This window comes from Lytechinus pictus, chromosome 2, assembly GCF_037042905.1.
Source record: "Lytechinus pictus isolate F3 Inbred chromosome 2, Lp3.0, whole genome shotgun sequence".
Lineage (NCBI taxonomy): Eukaryota > Metazoa > Echinodermata > Echinoidea > Temnopleuroida > Toxopneustidae > Lytechinus > Lytechinus pictus.
This window is the reverse complement of record NC_087246.1, coordinates 40,051,619-40,065,677: the sequence shown is the minus strand read 5'-3', so window position 1 is coordinate 40,065,677 and position 14,059 is coordinate 40,051,619. Positions and strand designations below refer to the sequence as shown.

The window sequence follows — 14,059 nt, the reverse complement described above, 5'->3', positions numbered from 1 at the left end:
AAATTTGAGTTGAATACAAAATGAGCAAAATTTCTTGTGGGACAAAATGTCTTAACTTATGGATTACACCAGCATTTCTAGCTAAGTTAAGATCGACTTCAAGCACGACTGGTAATTCTTCCTTGTATGAAATGATGTTCACCATAATTATGTTCATTGGTGATTATTTAGCGCATGAGTAAGGTTCACCAGTCGTTCTTAAAGTTGCTCTTAAGTTACGAACAGCTTTATTAAATACCCACCAGGTAAGTATTTAAGGGTATTACTAAAAAGCATATAATTTGTCTTTTGAAGATTCAAAGACACCTTGGTTGCATGTATCCACAAAATGAAATTTTTCAACTCTTTATTAACAGTTTCTAGCAAAACTTAAGAATTTTTATGAGAAAAAAATACACTTGAATCATCCGCAAAAAAATGAATGACAAAACCTCAGATGAATAATAAAAATCATTGATATATAATGTAAAAAATAGGGGGCCCAGAAGGGTCCCTTGAGGGACTTCACATGATATAGCTTGATTACTAGAGTTAATTCCATTCAATGATACATAGGGGAAGGCGGGGTAAGTTGTGACGCTTTTTGCATTTTGCATGTTAAAATTGATATGATTAATAATATTGTAGAAATAAGTACCTAGCCTTTAGATTTGATTTTTGGGAAATATTTTTCAACTTTATATAACTTTCTACCCCCACACTGAAAGTCATTGTGACCTTTGAAAAAAAAACGATGTCAAATGGCTCAACTTGCCCCATCTATGGGGTAAATTGTGCCAACTTCTTGAGTAAGTTTAGCCACAAAAACTATGTACAAAATGTATGTGGGAAGAGCCATCATGTCATTCTTTATTTTAAGTCTTTTCACTGGCTAATTCTCTATAAATACTAACATCCTCTTAAAGTAAAAGAATTGTCATATGAATTTGCTCCTTTCTGCCTGCATATCAATGGCTTTTTAAGTTTTTTTTTTATTATTATTTTGATAACATGTTTAAATTTAATAGTTCTGTCCATACTTACCCAACACGCATATCCGGAAACTTTCATCTCTCTAACCCCAGACTGTTAATTGCCTCTAAATCAATTCGACATCATGGTCCAGACATTTGGAATGATCTTCCAAACAATATTAAAACTTGTTCAACCATATACTCATTAAAAGCCACTCTAAAGAAAACTATCATTCAATCTTATCAACCCCTCGCTCCAAATTAAAACATTCACTCAAATATCAACATTCGCTATTTAACATTCTGATTTTACTCAACTGCTATACAGCACCTGCACCTGCAATGCACCCACTTGACCAGTAAATATCAATCTAAGTCACGAATCTTTTTATGAGGCCGCCATCCATTCAAGCCTAACCGCTCACGATGGTGGTCTCCTGCGTTCATTTATTACATTATATATATATGTTTACATTTATAAAAGATTAATTTATACTCACACTCTTATTTGTATTTATCATGTAATATGACTACATTGTTTATATTGTGAATTATTTTGTATATTGTAATTGTAAATATTTTTGTATTGTGTTTTTGAACGCAGAAATAAATGCAAGCAAACAAACAAACAAACAAATTATACATTACCATAAGAATTACTTTGGCTCAACTTGCCCCATGTTGGCTGGCTCAAATTACCCCAGTCCGAACTTAATGCAATATTTTCACATCCACACATTTCATATGCATCCATCATCTAAAAGACTATAACAAGAATGAGAATCCATACCTGGACTAACAATATTGTTCTTATTTCTTTATTATATTCAAAGACGTGTGCTGGTAAACAGCACTTATCTATTTCACACCCTTTTTTTACTTTTTTTTGCTGAAATTTGTATTTTTCCCTCTAAAAAATTACTTTTTGTTTCAAAGTTGAAAACAATGTGTTTGGGTTAAGGGTTGTGTAATGGGTCATCAATACATGACACCACCACAATGTCTGACTCATTCATTATTGGTCTGGGGGTGGTGGCTCAACTTGCCCCTATGCTCAACTTACCCCGCCTTCCCCTACTGCTTCCTGTCAGTCAAATAGCTTTTGAACCAGCTATTAAAGGGCGATGCATCTGACTCCATAATGAGACAGCTTTCTAATAAGTATTTCATGGTCAACAGTAGTAAAAGCTTTTGAGAAATCCAAAAATATACCTATTTTATGATGGTGGTCATCTAACACTTGAGCTATTTTATCTACAAAATGTAAAATAGCATGTGTAGTGATGTGCTTTTTACAAAAACCAAATTGGAATTTAGAAAATATTTTGGTCTTGTTTAAAAATGTTACTGTTCTTTTATATATCAGTTTTTCTAACATTTTCGAAAAAGATGTCCGCAACAAGATAGGTCTATAATTATTTAAAATATAGTATCACCCTATTTAAAAATTGGCACAACTTTTGCAATTTTCATTCTTTCTGGTGCAATTTCAGAATAGAAAGATTAATAGAAAATATGAACAAGTGGCTTTACAATTCCATGTATGACATCTTTAATTAACTCAGTTTTGTCTCGCCTGCATAGCAGAGCAAGACTATAGGCACCATTTTTTTCTGACTGCGGAGACGTCAACATTGAAATCTTAACCAAAATTAAGTTTTTTGAAATGTCATAACTTTTAGAAATTTTATGGATCTAGTTCATGGAACTTGGACATAAGAGTAACCATGTATTCTTGAATATCCTGTGCAAATTTCAGGTTACATGACCAAGGTCAAAGGTCATTTAGGGTCAACAAACTTTGATAATGTTGGGGTATTTGTGAAATTGTCATCCTAACTTTAAAAGTTTTTTTATCTAGTTCTTGAATCTTTGACATAAGAGTAGCCATGCATCCCTGAACATCCTGTGCGCCTTTCAGGTCACATGACCAAGATCAAAGGTCATAAAGATCAATTAACTTTGGCCATGCTCGGGGTATTTGTTGAATTGGCATCATAACTCAGAAAGGTTATGGATCTGCACATGTAGTTAATGAAACATAGATAAGGGCAATCAAGTATGAATGATTGTTTTGCACACATCTTAGGTCACATGATCATGGTCAAATATAATTTTTGGTCAGTGGACATAGTATTTCATTATCATATGAGTGTTTTCTTTTGTAAATAATAATTCTACATCTGTTCTCAAAGTAATCACTGCCGCTATGTTGAATTGCATAATGCAGGTGAGACTGGTAAAGGCATTCCACTTGTTAATGCCATCAAAACCATTGCTCTTGTTAATTTTAAGGTATAGTATCCTGGTATATCTCTTACTCTCAATCTAAAGAACTAAAAAAAGAAGAAAATGAGAACGATGATATATAGTGATCAAATATACCTTAATGTGTGATAAATTTTTTATTATTTGGATAATCGGCACCCAGAATTGTTACAATGTTACTATTCGATGTTATAGTTTATGTACTCAGCACAGCACAGAAGCCTGTGCGCATGCAATCTATCTTTAATTTTTTTGCATCATTGTTTTTTCTGTGCCCTGTTTCATATAAGTTAAAATGAATAACAAATGCACTTTGTGACAATTTGCTCTGAGCAAATTAAGTGGAATGATTTCAGAAGGTTTGAACAATACTTTGTAACTACTCATGACTCAGGGCATGTTTTCCAAATTGATATATGGACCATCTGTGTGACTGATGCATACTTATTACCATTTTTTTTTTTTCATTTGAAACACAGGACAATGATAAATGGGAGACTAATCGTTTATTGACCAGTGGAGTTGTCCAACAGATTGAGTATGAGGATGTGGTTGATGAGGAGACTGTTAACAGGGTTCATCTTTTAGTTCACAACATAGTACCTCCCTTCCTAGATGGTAGGATAGTATTCACCAAGCAACCAGAACCTGTTATACCTGTCAAGGTAAGTTTGTGAACTCACCTCCAAATGACCATTGGTCTTATATTTCCTCTTCCATTCATCCCTCTTCTAATGCTTGTGCCTGTCTTCACTCATCTATTTCCGTCAAACTAATAGAACCCAGAACAAAAATGACATTGGGTAACAGAGCATTCTTTACTCTAGACCAAAAGCTTCGGTCTCTGTTATGTTGGTTGTTCAGCTGAACTCCGTTGGCTTCACTCACCAAATACAGAGACCGAAGTTCTAGCGCGATCTGTACAGGGGACTCAATGGCCATATGTTTATGTACTTAATATCGGATAAAACGGGGAAGTGAATTTGCGCGACAGCCGAGGTAAGTCACTGTTTTTGTTCCTTTTAACTTGATTTTTCTCCGTTTTTGGGCAATTAATGCCAAGAGGGAATATTAATTTGCATTTTGGTCACGTTAATTTTCAAAATTTTTATTCATTAAAGACAAAAATTGAAGAGCCCCGACGGGGGGATTTTGCATTGCAAGTCCCCTAATGGTGGCTGCACGCTAGCGAGCCGTCTGTGTACGAGGAGAATTTAAAAAAAAAAAATGTTAAAAAACTCCTCGAAACAGACGGCTGCCAGCTGTCTATCTTTACTCCTGGAAATCACTTCCTTATACAGTTCAAATCTCATCCTCTCTTCAGTCATTCCAAACAAACTTCAAACCTAACTCATGTCTCATAATGTCATTTAATACATGTACCCCAATAAACCCCCTCTCCCTATGAATTACAGTGTAATTTTTACTCATGTATGACTTAATATTTATCTAATTTACTGTTTATTTTATTTTGTTCGTCTCAAGAGGAGACTTATTGAGATCCTGTCTCGCACATGCACACTCCTTATCGCTTCATCCCAAAATAGCAGGTTCAAACACCTGTTACACTCTTCCATCCATCCATATTTTAATTCGAAATAGACATCAGAAATTAAATACTTTGAACATTTGTTTTGCCCAATTGATCGTGGGTCTGGCAGCTGCTGTGCAGTGCCAGTTCGACGAGGCTGTACCCCTTTAATTGTTGAACGCCAAACAGGGTCGCAGTAACTCCCGTCTTTTAACATCTTTTGGTCTGACGTGGCCGGGCTTTGAACCCCCAACCTCCCGGTTGTGAGACGGACGCTCTACCAAATGAGCCAACACTCCGTTACAGAAAAAATGATTTTTTTTTTCTTAAAAAATGCAACAAATATTAGCTGAACGGACTATTCATATTTATTTTCAGTAGTTACTTGAGGCAAGGTGATAATTTCTTGCAATTTGGAATCATATTTTTACGTTTTCTCTCATGAGTTCGAGCAAGTCTCGTGATCAGGAGTTGGCTGATTTCAGCAGGTCTCCAACCGTACCGGGACTTCTTCAACCCCCGAAACTCCAGCGGCGGTGTGCTCCACCATGGGTTTAAGCACCCAACGAGCACACCCACCTCCAAAAGCCTCACAAGTCATGAGCTTAAGAGTTCCGTAAGTGGGAAGAAGTCTGATAAAGATCAAAAGAAACAAAACATTGCTAGACAGCAATAGCGGATCTTCAGCTGCAACTTCAAGTTTTAAAAAAGGAGCAGTCATCCCATCCATGGGAGGAAGAAAAAAAACTGGACTGATGTTGACAATCATTTAACAACACTTGAATCCATGCTTAGCTGTTTCATTGGTGCTCTCCCTTTGCCAGCGGAGGAAGATTATGACCAACATTACGCTGACCAAGCTCATCATGACGATTTGACTTATGACATTAATCCATACCAATCATGTCAATCAAGGCCGTATGCACAACCTGTTGATGTTGATTACGATGAGTTTTCATGTACACCCTGTACTTCTCAGGAGAATAAAGTGGATACAGGGCAAGAATCCACATTGCCAAAAATTATTTTCACGTTTGCAGCCAAGTTTGCTGCCCAGTCTGATGAGGGACCTCCTCTTGAAAAAGAAATAGCTAGCTCAACAATGTTCATGATGAACAATAAATTAGAAGAAAAGTTCCTTGAACAGACAGGGATAAAAGAAGCAGAGACCTCGAGCTAGCTAGGGGTAAGAAGTCCCTCACTAGGGGCTTGACTGCCTTCACTCGCACAATCTCGTCAGGCAACCTGTCTTCTCAACAAGATGCATTGGCCTTGTTGTCTAACGTGAATTATGAGATGAATGCCTTACCCAAGGAACAAATAAAGCCTGACATGAACGCAGCATACAGCCACCTGTGCAAACCAACAATTTGGGTCACAAAGTTCCTTTTTGGGGACGATTTAGGAAAGTGAGTGATATACATGTCTAAAGAACAGAAAGCTACTGGGTGAGTTGTTATAACTTCAGAAGCAGGCCTTGGCCATTATTGAGCTCACGCAAACTACCACCCTTACAGAGCTGAACATTTTTCCCCTCCAACATCAATACAAAGCTGCAGGGTAGTCTTCCCCCAGTGATCGCCCGCAAACAGGTGCTCCTTACAGGCCTTTTTTTTTGACAGAAAGTCCCCTATCAGGGGCTGCAGACAGTCATAAGTCTTAGCGACAAGAAAACCACCAGCATCTCAGGATCGCTACCGAGAGAATCTCATGTCATAAATAGAAAAGGTCCCATACCTCATTAGCCGGCCTTTTCCTGATTTTACTGTGAACTGGTAAATTTATGTTTCAACATTACAGGTACGCCTATGTAAAACTTGTCAATGGTCATGATGATTACTGAAGCGTTGGTCATATTTACTTTCCACTGTAAGGACAAATTCAGTTTAAATGATCATAATTTCATATATACAAATCTGTAAGTGGGGAAATTATATCATCAGCTTGCGTACAGTACATATGATATATATTTTGCAAAACTCTATCATATATTTTTAAATTCATTTCTTTTCTTTTTTGTATTAATGTTCAATTGTTTGTATGACTATACTACACATCTTGCGTCCCTATATACACCTCCATAGACAGAAGTCATTCTTACACTCTATGAGCAAACCTATATAGCCCCCCCCCCCAATCAAACAATTATTGATTTTTGCCATTAATAGATAATTTTTCATCGATGCCAAGGTCTATGAATTCTGTTAAAACATGGACCTACCTATGGTTAAAATAATCAGAATTCAGTAACACCGCAGTACAATGTCATCACAAAGTAAGAATCAATGTTGCAAATCCGAGTCCAAGTTTAATGGGAATAATACATTGAGCCTATTTGATAAAGGCCCTTACATTGTATCAATCCACACATAGATGACTATACACTGTAGTACGTCAAAGATTTTGCCTAACTATAAGGCTCAAACCCACAAAACAACACCTATGCCTAACGGCACTACTTGTGCATTCATTTTGCTCATGGTGTTAGTTCCTGATTTGTTAGTGACTTGTAAGCGCTAACAACACCTTCACTAACAGCGTATCTGTGCAGCCGCTACAGGTCATCATAGTTTCATTATAAAGTTGAAGGCATATCCACCAGACAGGCGGCTATGAATTGTTAATTATCTACGAGCATATATGAAAAGGACCGAGTCTATCAGAGGACCGGATCGCCGCCTGCTTATTGTCTCGCCCTCCAGAGGTAAAGGCGAGACTAAGGGATCCAAATGCCGTCCGTCCGTCACAAACATTATGACACCTAACTCCGCAACCGTTAGTCACTTTTCAACCAAACTTGTATGGTAGATGTACTTAGGGGACCTGCATGAAATGCTGCAGTTGGAGGTCATATGAAAGGTCAAAGGTTATTTACGGGTCAACGTTAAAGTTTACGCCCAAGACTCTCTTATGACACATAACGGTAAGTCACCTTTCAAGCAAACTTGGATGGTAGATGTACATGTACTTAGGGGACCGGGATGTTATTTTGCAGTCGAAGGTCACATGGTAAGGTCAAAGGTCATTTTGAGGTCATTTTTATAACATAACTCTGCAACCGTAAGTCACTTCTGAACCAAACTTGGGTTGTAGCTGTACTAAGGAGACCTGGGTCCCGTAACACAAAGGTTAGCGATTGATCGTACACTTGATTTTCACGATTGATTGTACATTGTAGTCATTGCAATCAATCATAGAAAAATGTTCTACGATCATTGCTGAGCTTTGTGTTATGGGACCCTGGATGTTCTTGTGTTCAGAGGTCACATGGTATGGTCAAAAATCATTTTCAGGTCAACGTTAAAGTTTACGTGTAAGACTCTCTTATGACTTATAACTCCGCAACCGAAAGTCACTTTTCACCCAAACTTGGGTGGTACATGTAGATGTACATTACTTAGGAGACCTGCATGTTATGTTTCTGTCGGAGTTCACATGGTAAGCTCAAAGGTCATTTTTCAAGTCAACGTTATAGTATACATGCAAGACTCTCTTATGACACACAACTCTGAAACCGCAAGTCACTTTTCACCCAAACTTGCGTTGTAAATGTACTTAGGAGACCTGCATGTCATGGTGAAGTCAGAGGTCACATGGTACATGTAAGTTCAAAGGTCATTTTCAAGTCAACATTAAAATTTATGTGCAAGACTATCTTATGACACATAACTCCGCAACTGTATTTCATTTTTCACCCAAACTTGGGTTGTAGATGTACTTCAGAGACCTGCATATCACGGCACAATCAGAGGTCACATGGTTAGGTCAAAGGTCATTTGAGGTCATTGTTATGACATAGCTCCGCAACCGGAAGTCACTTTTGAACCAAACTTGGGTTGTAGCTGTAATTAGGAGACCTTCCTTTTATTGTGTTAAGAGGTCACATGGTAAGGTCAAAGGTCATTTTGAGGTCAACATTAAAGTTTACGTGCAAGACTCATGAATATGACAAATGTTATTCCATCCTAGTTATTTTACAATGAACTTCTGATACAATTCTGTTGCGTGCCCTCGCAAATCACGATATTTCTGGTTACTTTCAAAAGTGGGCGAGACACGACATCGCTTATTGTTTGTCATACTAAGTCATATGGCAAAGTTTCATCACAGACCATTTTAAGATGGATCAAAGTGACATTGGCAGGTGCCGGGATTGATACTTCATTGTACAAATCACATTCAACAAGATCTGCTGCAACATCGGCAGCCATCAGAGCAAGTGTGCCCATTTTTGTCTCACCTGCATAGCAGAGTGAGACTATAGGCGCCGCTTTTCCGACGGCGGCGGCGACGGCGGCGTCAACACCAAATCTTAACCTGAGGTTAAGTTTTTGAAATGACAGCATAACTTAGAAAGTATATGGACCTAGTTCATGAAACTTGGCCATAAGGTTAATCAAGTATTACTGAACATCCTGCCTGAGTTTCATGTCACATGACCAAGGTCAAAGGTCATTTAGGGTCAATGAACTTAGACCATGTTGGGGGAATCAACATCAAAATCTTAACCTAAGGTTAAGTTTTTGAAATGTCATCATAACTTAGAAAATATATGGACCTAGTTCATGAAACTTATACATAAGATTAATCAAGTATCACTGAACATCCTGCATGAGTTTCAGGTCACATGATCAAGGTCAAAGGTCATTTAGGGTCAATGAACTTTGGCCAAATTGGGGTATTTGTTGAATTACAGCCATAAATTTGAAAGTGTGTTGGTCTAGTTCATAAAACTTGGACATAATAGTAATCAAGTATCACTGAACATCCTGTGCGAGTTTCAGGTCACATGATCAAGGTCAAAGGTCATGTAAGGTCAAAGAACTTTGGCCACGTTGGGGGTATTTGTTGAATTGCCATCATATCTCTATAAGTGTATTGGTCTAGTTCATAAAACGTGGAAATAAGAGTAACCAAGTATCACTGAACATCTTGTGCGAGTTATAGTAGTTTTCAAAATCAGCACTGCTGCTATATTGAATCGCGTGATGCAGGTGAGACGGCCAGAGGCATTCCACTTGTTAGCATCATGAACCAGGCAGGATGGTCAAGGGAAAGAACCTTCCAGCAGTTTTATAATAAGCCACTTGCTGATAATGGAGAAACTGATTTCTCACAAGCAATTCTACAACAGTAGTATTGTTAACATAATGTATTTACAAAACTTGTTTTCTGTACATGTTTTCATAGTTCTTTGTATTTGCACATCCATGTCTTTTTGCGGACAGTGCAACTCAAAATGTGTTTGCTGAGCTACAAAATCTCAATTAGTCTCCTCTAGAGACAAACAAAATAAAGTTGAAAGCTCAAACGATAACTTCCCCGTTTGAAGTTTGAGCTGAAATTTATGAGGGAGTTGAGTGAAGAGATTAATTAACCTCCTCTCCCTCCTTCTAAAAGGAAATCATTGTTAAAAGTTTGCTGTTACTTAATGCTAATGTTCGTTTGTATCAGCTGAATTATGATAGCTGATATTTTAATCAGTGATCACATTTTGATGCTCCGAAGAATGAGTGCGCATGTGCAAGGCTGGATCCCAATTAATCTCCTCTCTCAACTCCCTCATAAAATTCAGCTCAAGCTTCAAACTGGTAAGTTATCGTTTGAGCTTTCAATTATGTTGAATTTATGTTGTCAGGTGCCTTGAGCATTCCTTGGAGTGGATATGTGCGCATTGTATCAGTTCTGTGTGTACGGCGCACCCGTTCATAAGGCGCACCCCAACAACAACCAAAAAAAAGACATGAAAATTACCCATCCGAATCGGTACATTTCCTACTTGCTCCACATTTTTTCCCCATCCCTTTTCAACACTAAATAAGCTATAATTTATCAGATATTGGAGAAAATAAAAGACACAAAAATCCCTAAATATGGTGCCAGTGTAGCAGAGACCCTCACATATATACATGTACTACTACAAATTGCGCGGAAAAATTATCTACATTATCCAGTGTCAAAAGTCGCGGTTAGCGCAATTAAAATGAAATTGCATTAGTGATTATTACGATGTTAATATATGATTATAACGCTGCTTTGGCAATGGATTAAGGGACAATAGTGGGCATATAACTCCAACTTGACACCACAAAAAAATAGTAACAAACATCATGATTAATTAAGACGAGATTTACAAATATTCAACAGAAATAATTTCTGTAGAAAAAAACGACCCTACATGTACCTTCTTCCTTCTGTTACCTTTTGTTTTAAGAGTCCTCATCAGATCATCAATTTTGCATGTTTTATTTACCGGTTCTTTAACTTTTTATTTATATTTCTATATTCAAAATCCATATTCCTTTTAAAATATCGGCTACAGTGCCTATGATATTCAATTCCAATTTATTCAAATGTACAACTATTTTCATCATGTTGAAGACAACTAATATTATAATTTATTATAATATAGAGTATATTTTCCATCTTTTGATTAATACCTACCACTCTCTTCAAATTTAAGTCTTATAAGTTTAATATTCTATTTTATGTAGGTATCTTTGTATGGTATTATGTTTCATGTTTGTATTGTCTATGGATTAGACCCTGCCAATGGCACAAGTATACTGTAATGTTATTGTTGGGTGCCATGGACCTGGTTGAGTGTGAAACTTCTTTTATAATGAAGATAAAGCAATTCAGATGTATATTTAAAAAAAATTCTTCTTGTAGGATAATACATCTGACATGGCACAGATTGCTCGGAAAGGCAGCAACGTAGTGAAGAAACATAGAGAACAGAAGGAGAGAAAGAAAGCACAGCATAAACACTGGGAGTTAGCTGGTACTAAACTTGGAGATATCATGGGGGTCAAAAAGGAAGATGAAAAGGTATTGTTAGTTCATCTAATCCAATATCTCCTTCTGCCCTCATCTCTCTCCCTTAACAATTCACTTGGCAATTAAAGTAATTTCTATTTTTCTTCAGCTTAATCATTCCATTTTGTAGCTACATTATCTTGTTTTCTTTCTCTTTCTTTCTTTCTTTCTTTCTTTCTATCGCCATTCCCCCTCTTGAATTTGATTTCATTTCCTATGATTTCTTTATATATAAACAAATATGTAATATATTGTGTTATCTATTGAGCAATGTTGTGTGCTTTTAAATAATTTTGCATCTGCATCACTGTAGATATAAAATACTTTTATAATTCTACAGTAGAACTTACTACTGTGATATCCTCTTTCTTTTTAAGACCATGTTGATATTCTTGATATTCTGTTTATTCTAAAGGGAACTGAAGAAGAGAATATTAACTACAAGTCCCAGCAGCAGTTTGCTGATCACATGAAAGAGAAAACTGAAGCATCAAGTGCCTTTGCTAAGCAGAAGTCAATACGGGAGCAGCGTGAATACCTACCTGTGTTTGCTGTTCGTCAAGTGTTGCTTAATGTGATTAGAGATAATAGTGTGGTGATTATTGTTGGAGAGACAGGTTCTGGTAAAACAACTCAACTCACTCAGGTAGGTTACATAACAGACCCTGGTGGATTATGGATCCATTCGTTGAAAAAAAAATTGCCAAATAAGGGAGTGAGAAGTGAAGAAAGTTTTTGATAGTTGACTTTATTTTACACATTTCACATAATTATGAACATACATTGTAATACAAAAACAATATAACAGAAGAAGAATTAACATGGTGTACAAATCAGATATGGCATCATTCACTAAATTAAATAAAACAGCGATTTGAAATAAAAGACAATTTAAAATATGGTGAAATATGAGGGAACCTGCATAAAAAAGCAACGCTTGTTCATTCTGCAAGATCTCCCCCCCCAAAAAAAAAAAAGAGGTCATAATATTTTTTCCCCATATTATTGTCCCAATGGGCAATTTTTGTCTTGCCCACCAAGAGGTGAAGGCAAGACTAGGGGATCCAAATGTCGTCCGTCTGTCCATCACAAACATTATGACACATAACCGTTGGTCACTTTTCCACCAAACTATGATGGTAGATGTACTTATGGGACCTGCATGTAATGCTGCAGTTGGAGGTCACATGGTAAGGTCAAAGGTCATTTTCAGGTCAATGTTAAAGTTTACGTGCAAGATTCTCTTATGACACAACCGTTAGTCACTTTTGAATCAAACTTGGATGGTAGATGAACTTTGGAGACCTGCATGTCATGGTGCAGTCAGAGGTCACATGGTAAGGTCAAAATTGCATAGAAGTTATGATTGTCTCCAAACTTTTCTGAAGAAAAGATAGTGTAGCTATAGCAGCCAGGCTGACAAATGTTTGCATTACTGTATCTCTAACTTTAGTTCTGTACATCGTATCGGTATTTGCAGATACAGGGAGGAAAAATATCAGATCAGCAATGAAATTCCATATTGGTTAAGGCCTGTAGTGACTTGAATTTTGATTTGCGCCAAAGTAAGGCATGGCTGCACTGAATAAATCCAGATGTCAATGATGTCATAATCCTTCAGTGGTTGAATTTCAAAACACCCTTTCAATAATTTATATTATAATTGTTTAATAAACACTTTTTAGTATGAATTCTCAATTTAATTTCATTGAAAAGGGATTTGCAAACATGTTTACTTACTCATGTAAGATTATGACATTGGCATCTGGATTTGTTCATTGCAGTCATGTTTTACTTTGGAGCAATCCAAAGATTACATCACTGCAAAGAACACTTACTGATTATCCAATCGTTAACATATAAGACATAAATATGGTATCAAATTTATTGGGAAAGAAATACTCCTTCCAGCCATATATAATTATGTTTTCATGACATATTTTTTCCTTCAAATCAGGATTTGTAAGGTGTCAAGTTTTTTGGCTTATTATTAAAAAATCTGATCTTCAAATACACCAATTTTTATTTTACCTTATTTTTTTCAAATTAGTATCTCCATGAGGATGGGTATAGCAAGTTTGGTATGATCGGTTGCACTCAGCCAAGACGTGTTGCTGCTATGTCAGTGGCTAAGAGAGTTAGTGAAGAGATGGAGGTTTCGTTAGGAGATGATGTAGGCTATGCCATCAGATTTGAAGATGTCACCAGTGATGTAAGTTTACAGATTTACTATCAATAACTGGGATACATCCCTTTAATCTATTGCTATTCATCCACATGAATGGCTACACCGCAGACAATAACACATAAAATTCCTTGCACGGCATTTATCTCCCCCTGAGCCCAGTCACTCATGCAAGGAGACTCCATTATCCTCTTTTTCACTTCGCACTCACCGAGTTCGGACATCTACAGATAGGTACTCTTACCAACCTAAAAATTTAATGATTGGTTGCTCTATAGCAGACGTTTTTGATTCCTATGCGAC

At 36.8% G+C, this 14,059-nt stretch overlaps 1 protein-coding gene across 1 annotated transcript in view; it reads left to right on the top strand.

Annotated features, from left to right (window-relative positions):
* The window catches only part of LOC129279725 (pre-mRNA-splicing factor ATP-dependent RNA helicase PRP16-like), a 68,381-nt gene that overhangs the window by 28,058 nt on the left and 26,264 nt on the right, over positions 1-14,059 (top strand). Inside the window, exons 8-11 of the mRNA XM_064095637.1 lie at positions 3,701-3,886; positions 11,425-11,583; positions 11,987-12,217; positions 13,622-13,783. Coding sequence (XP_063951707.1) covers positions 3,701-3,886; positions 11,425-11,583; positions 11,987-12,217; positions 13,622-13,783 — 738 coding nt within the window. The remainder of the gene's footprint in view (positions 1-3,700; positions 3,887-11,424; positions 11,584-11,986; positions 12,218-13,621; positions 13,784-14,059) is intronic.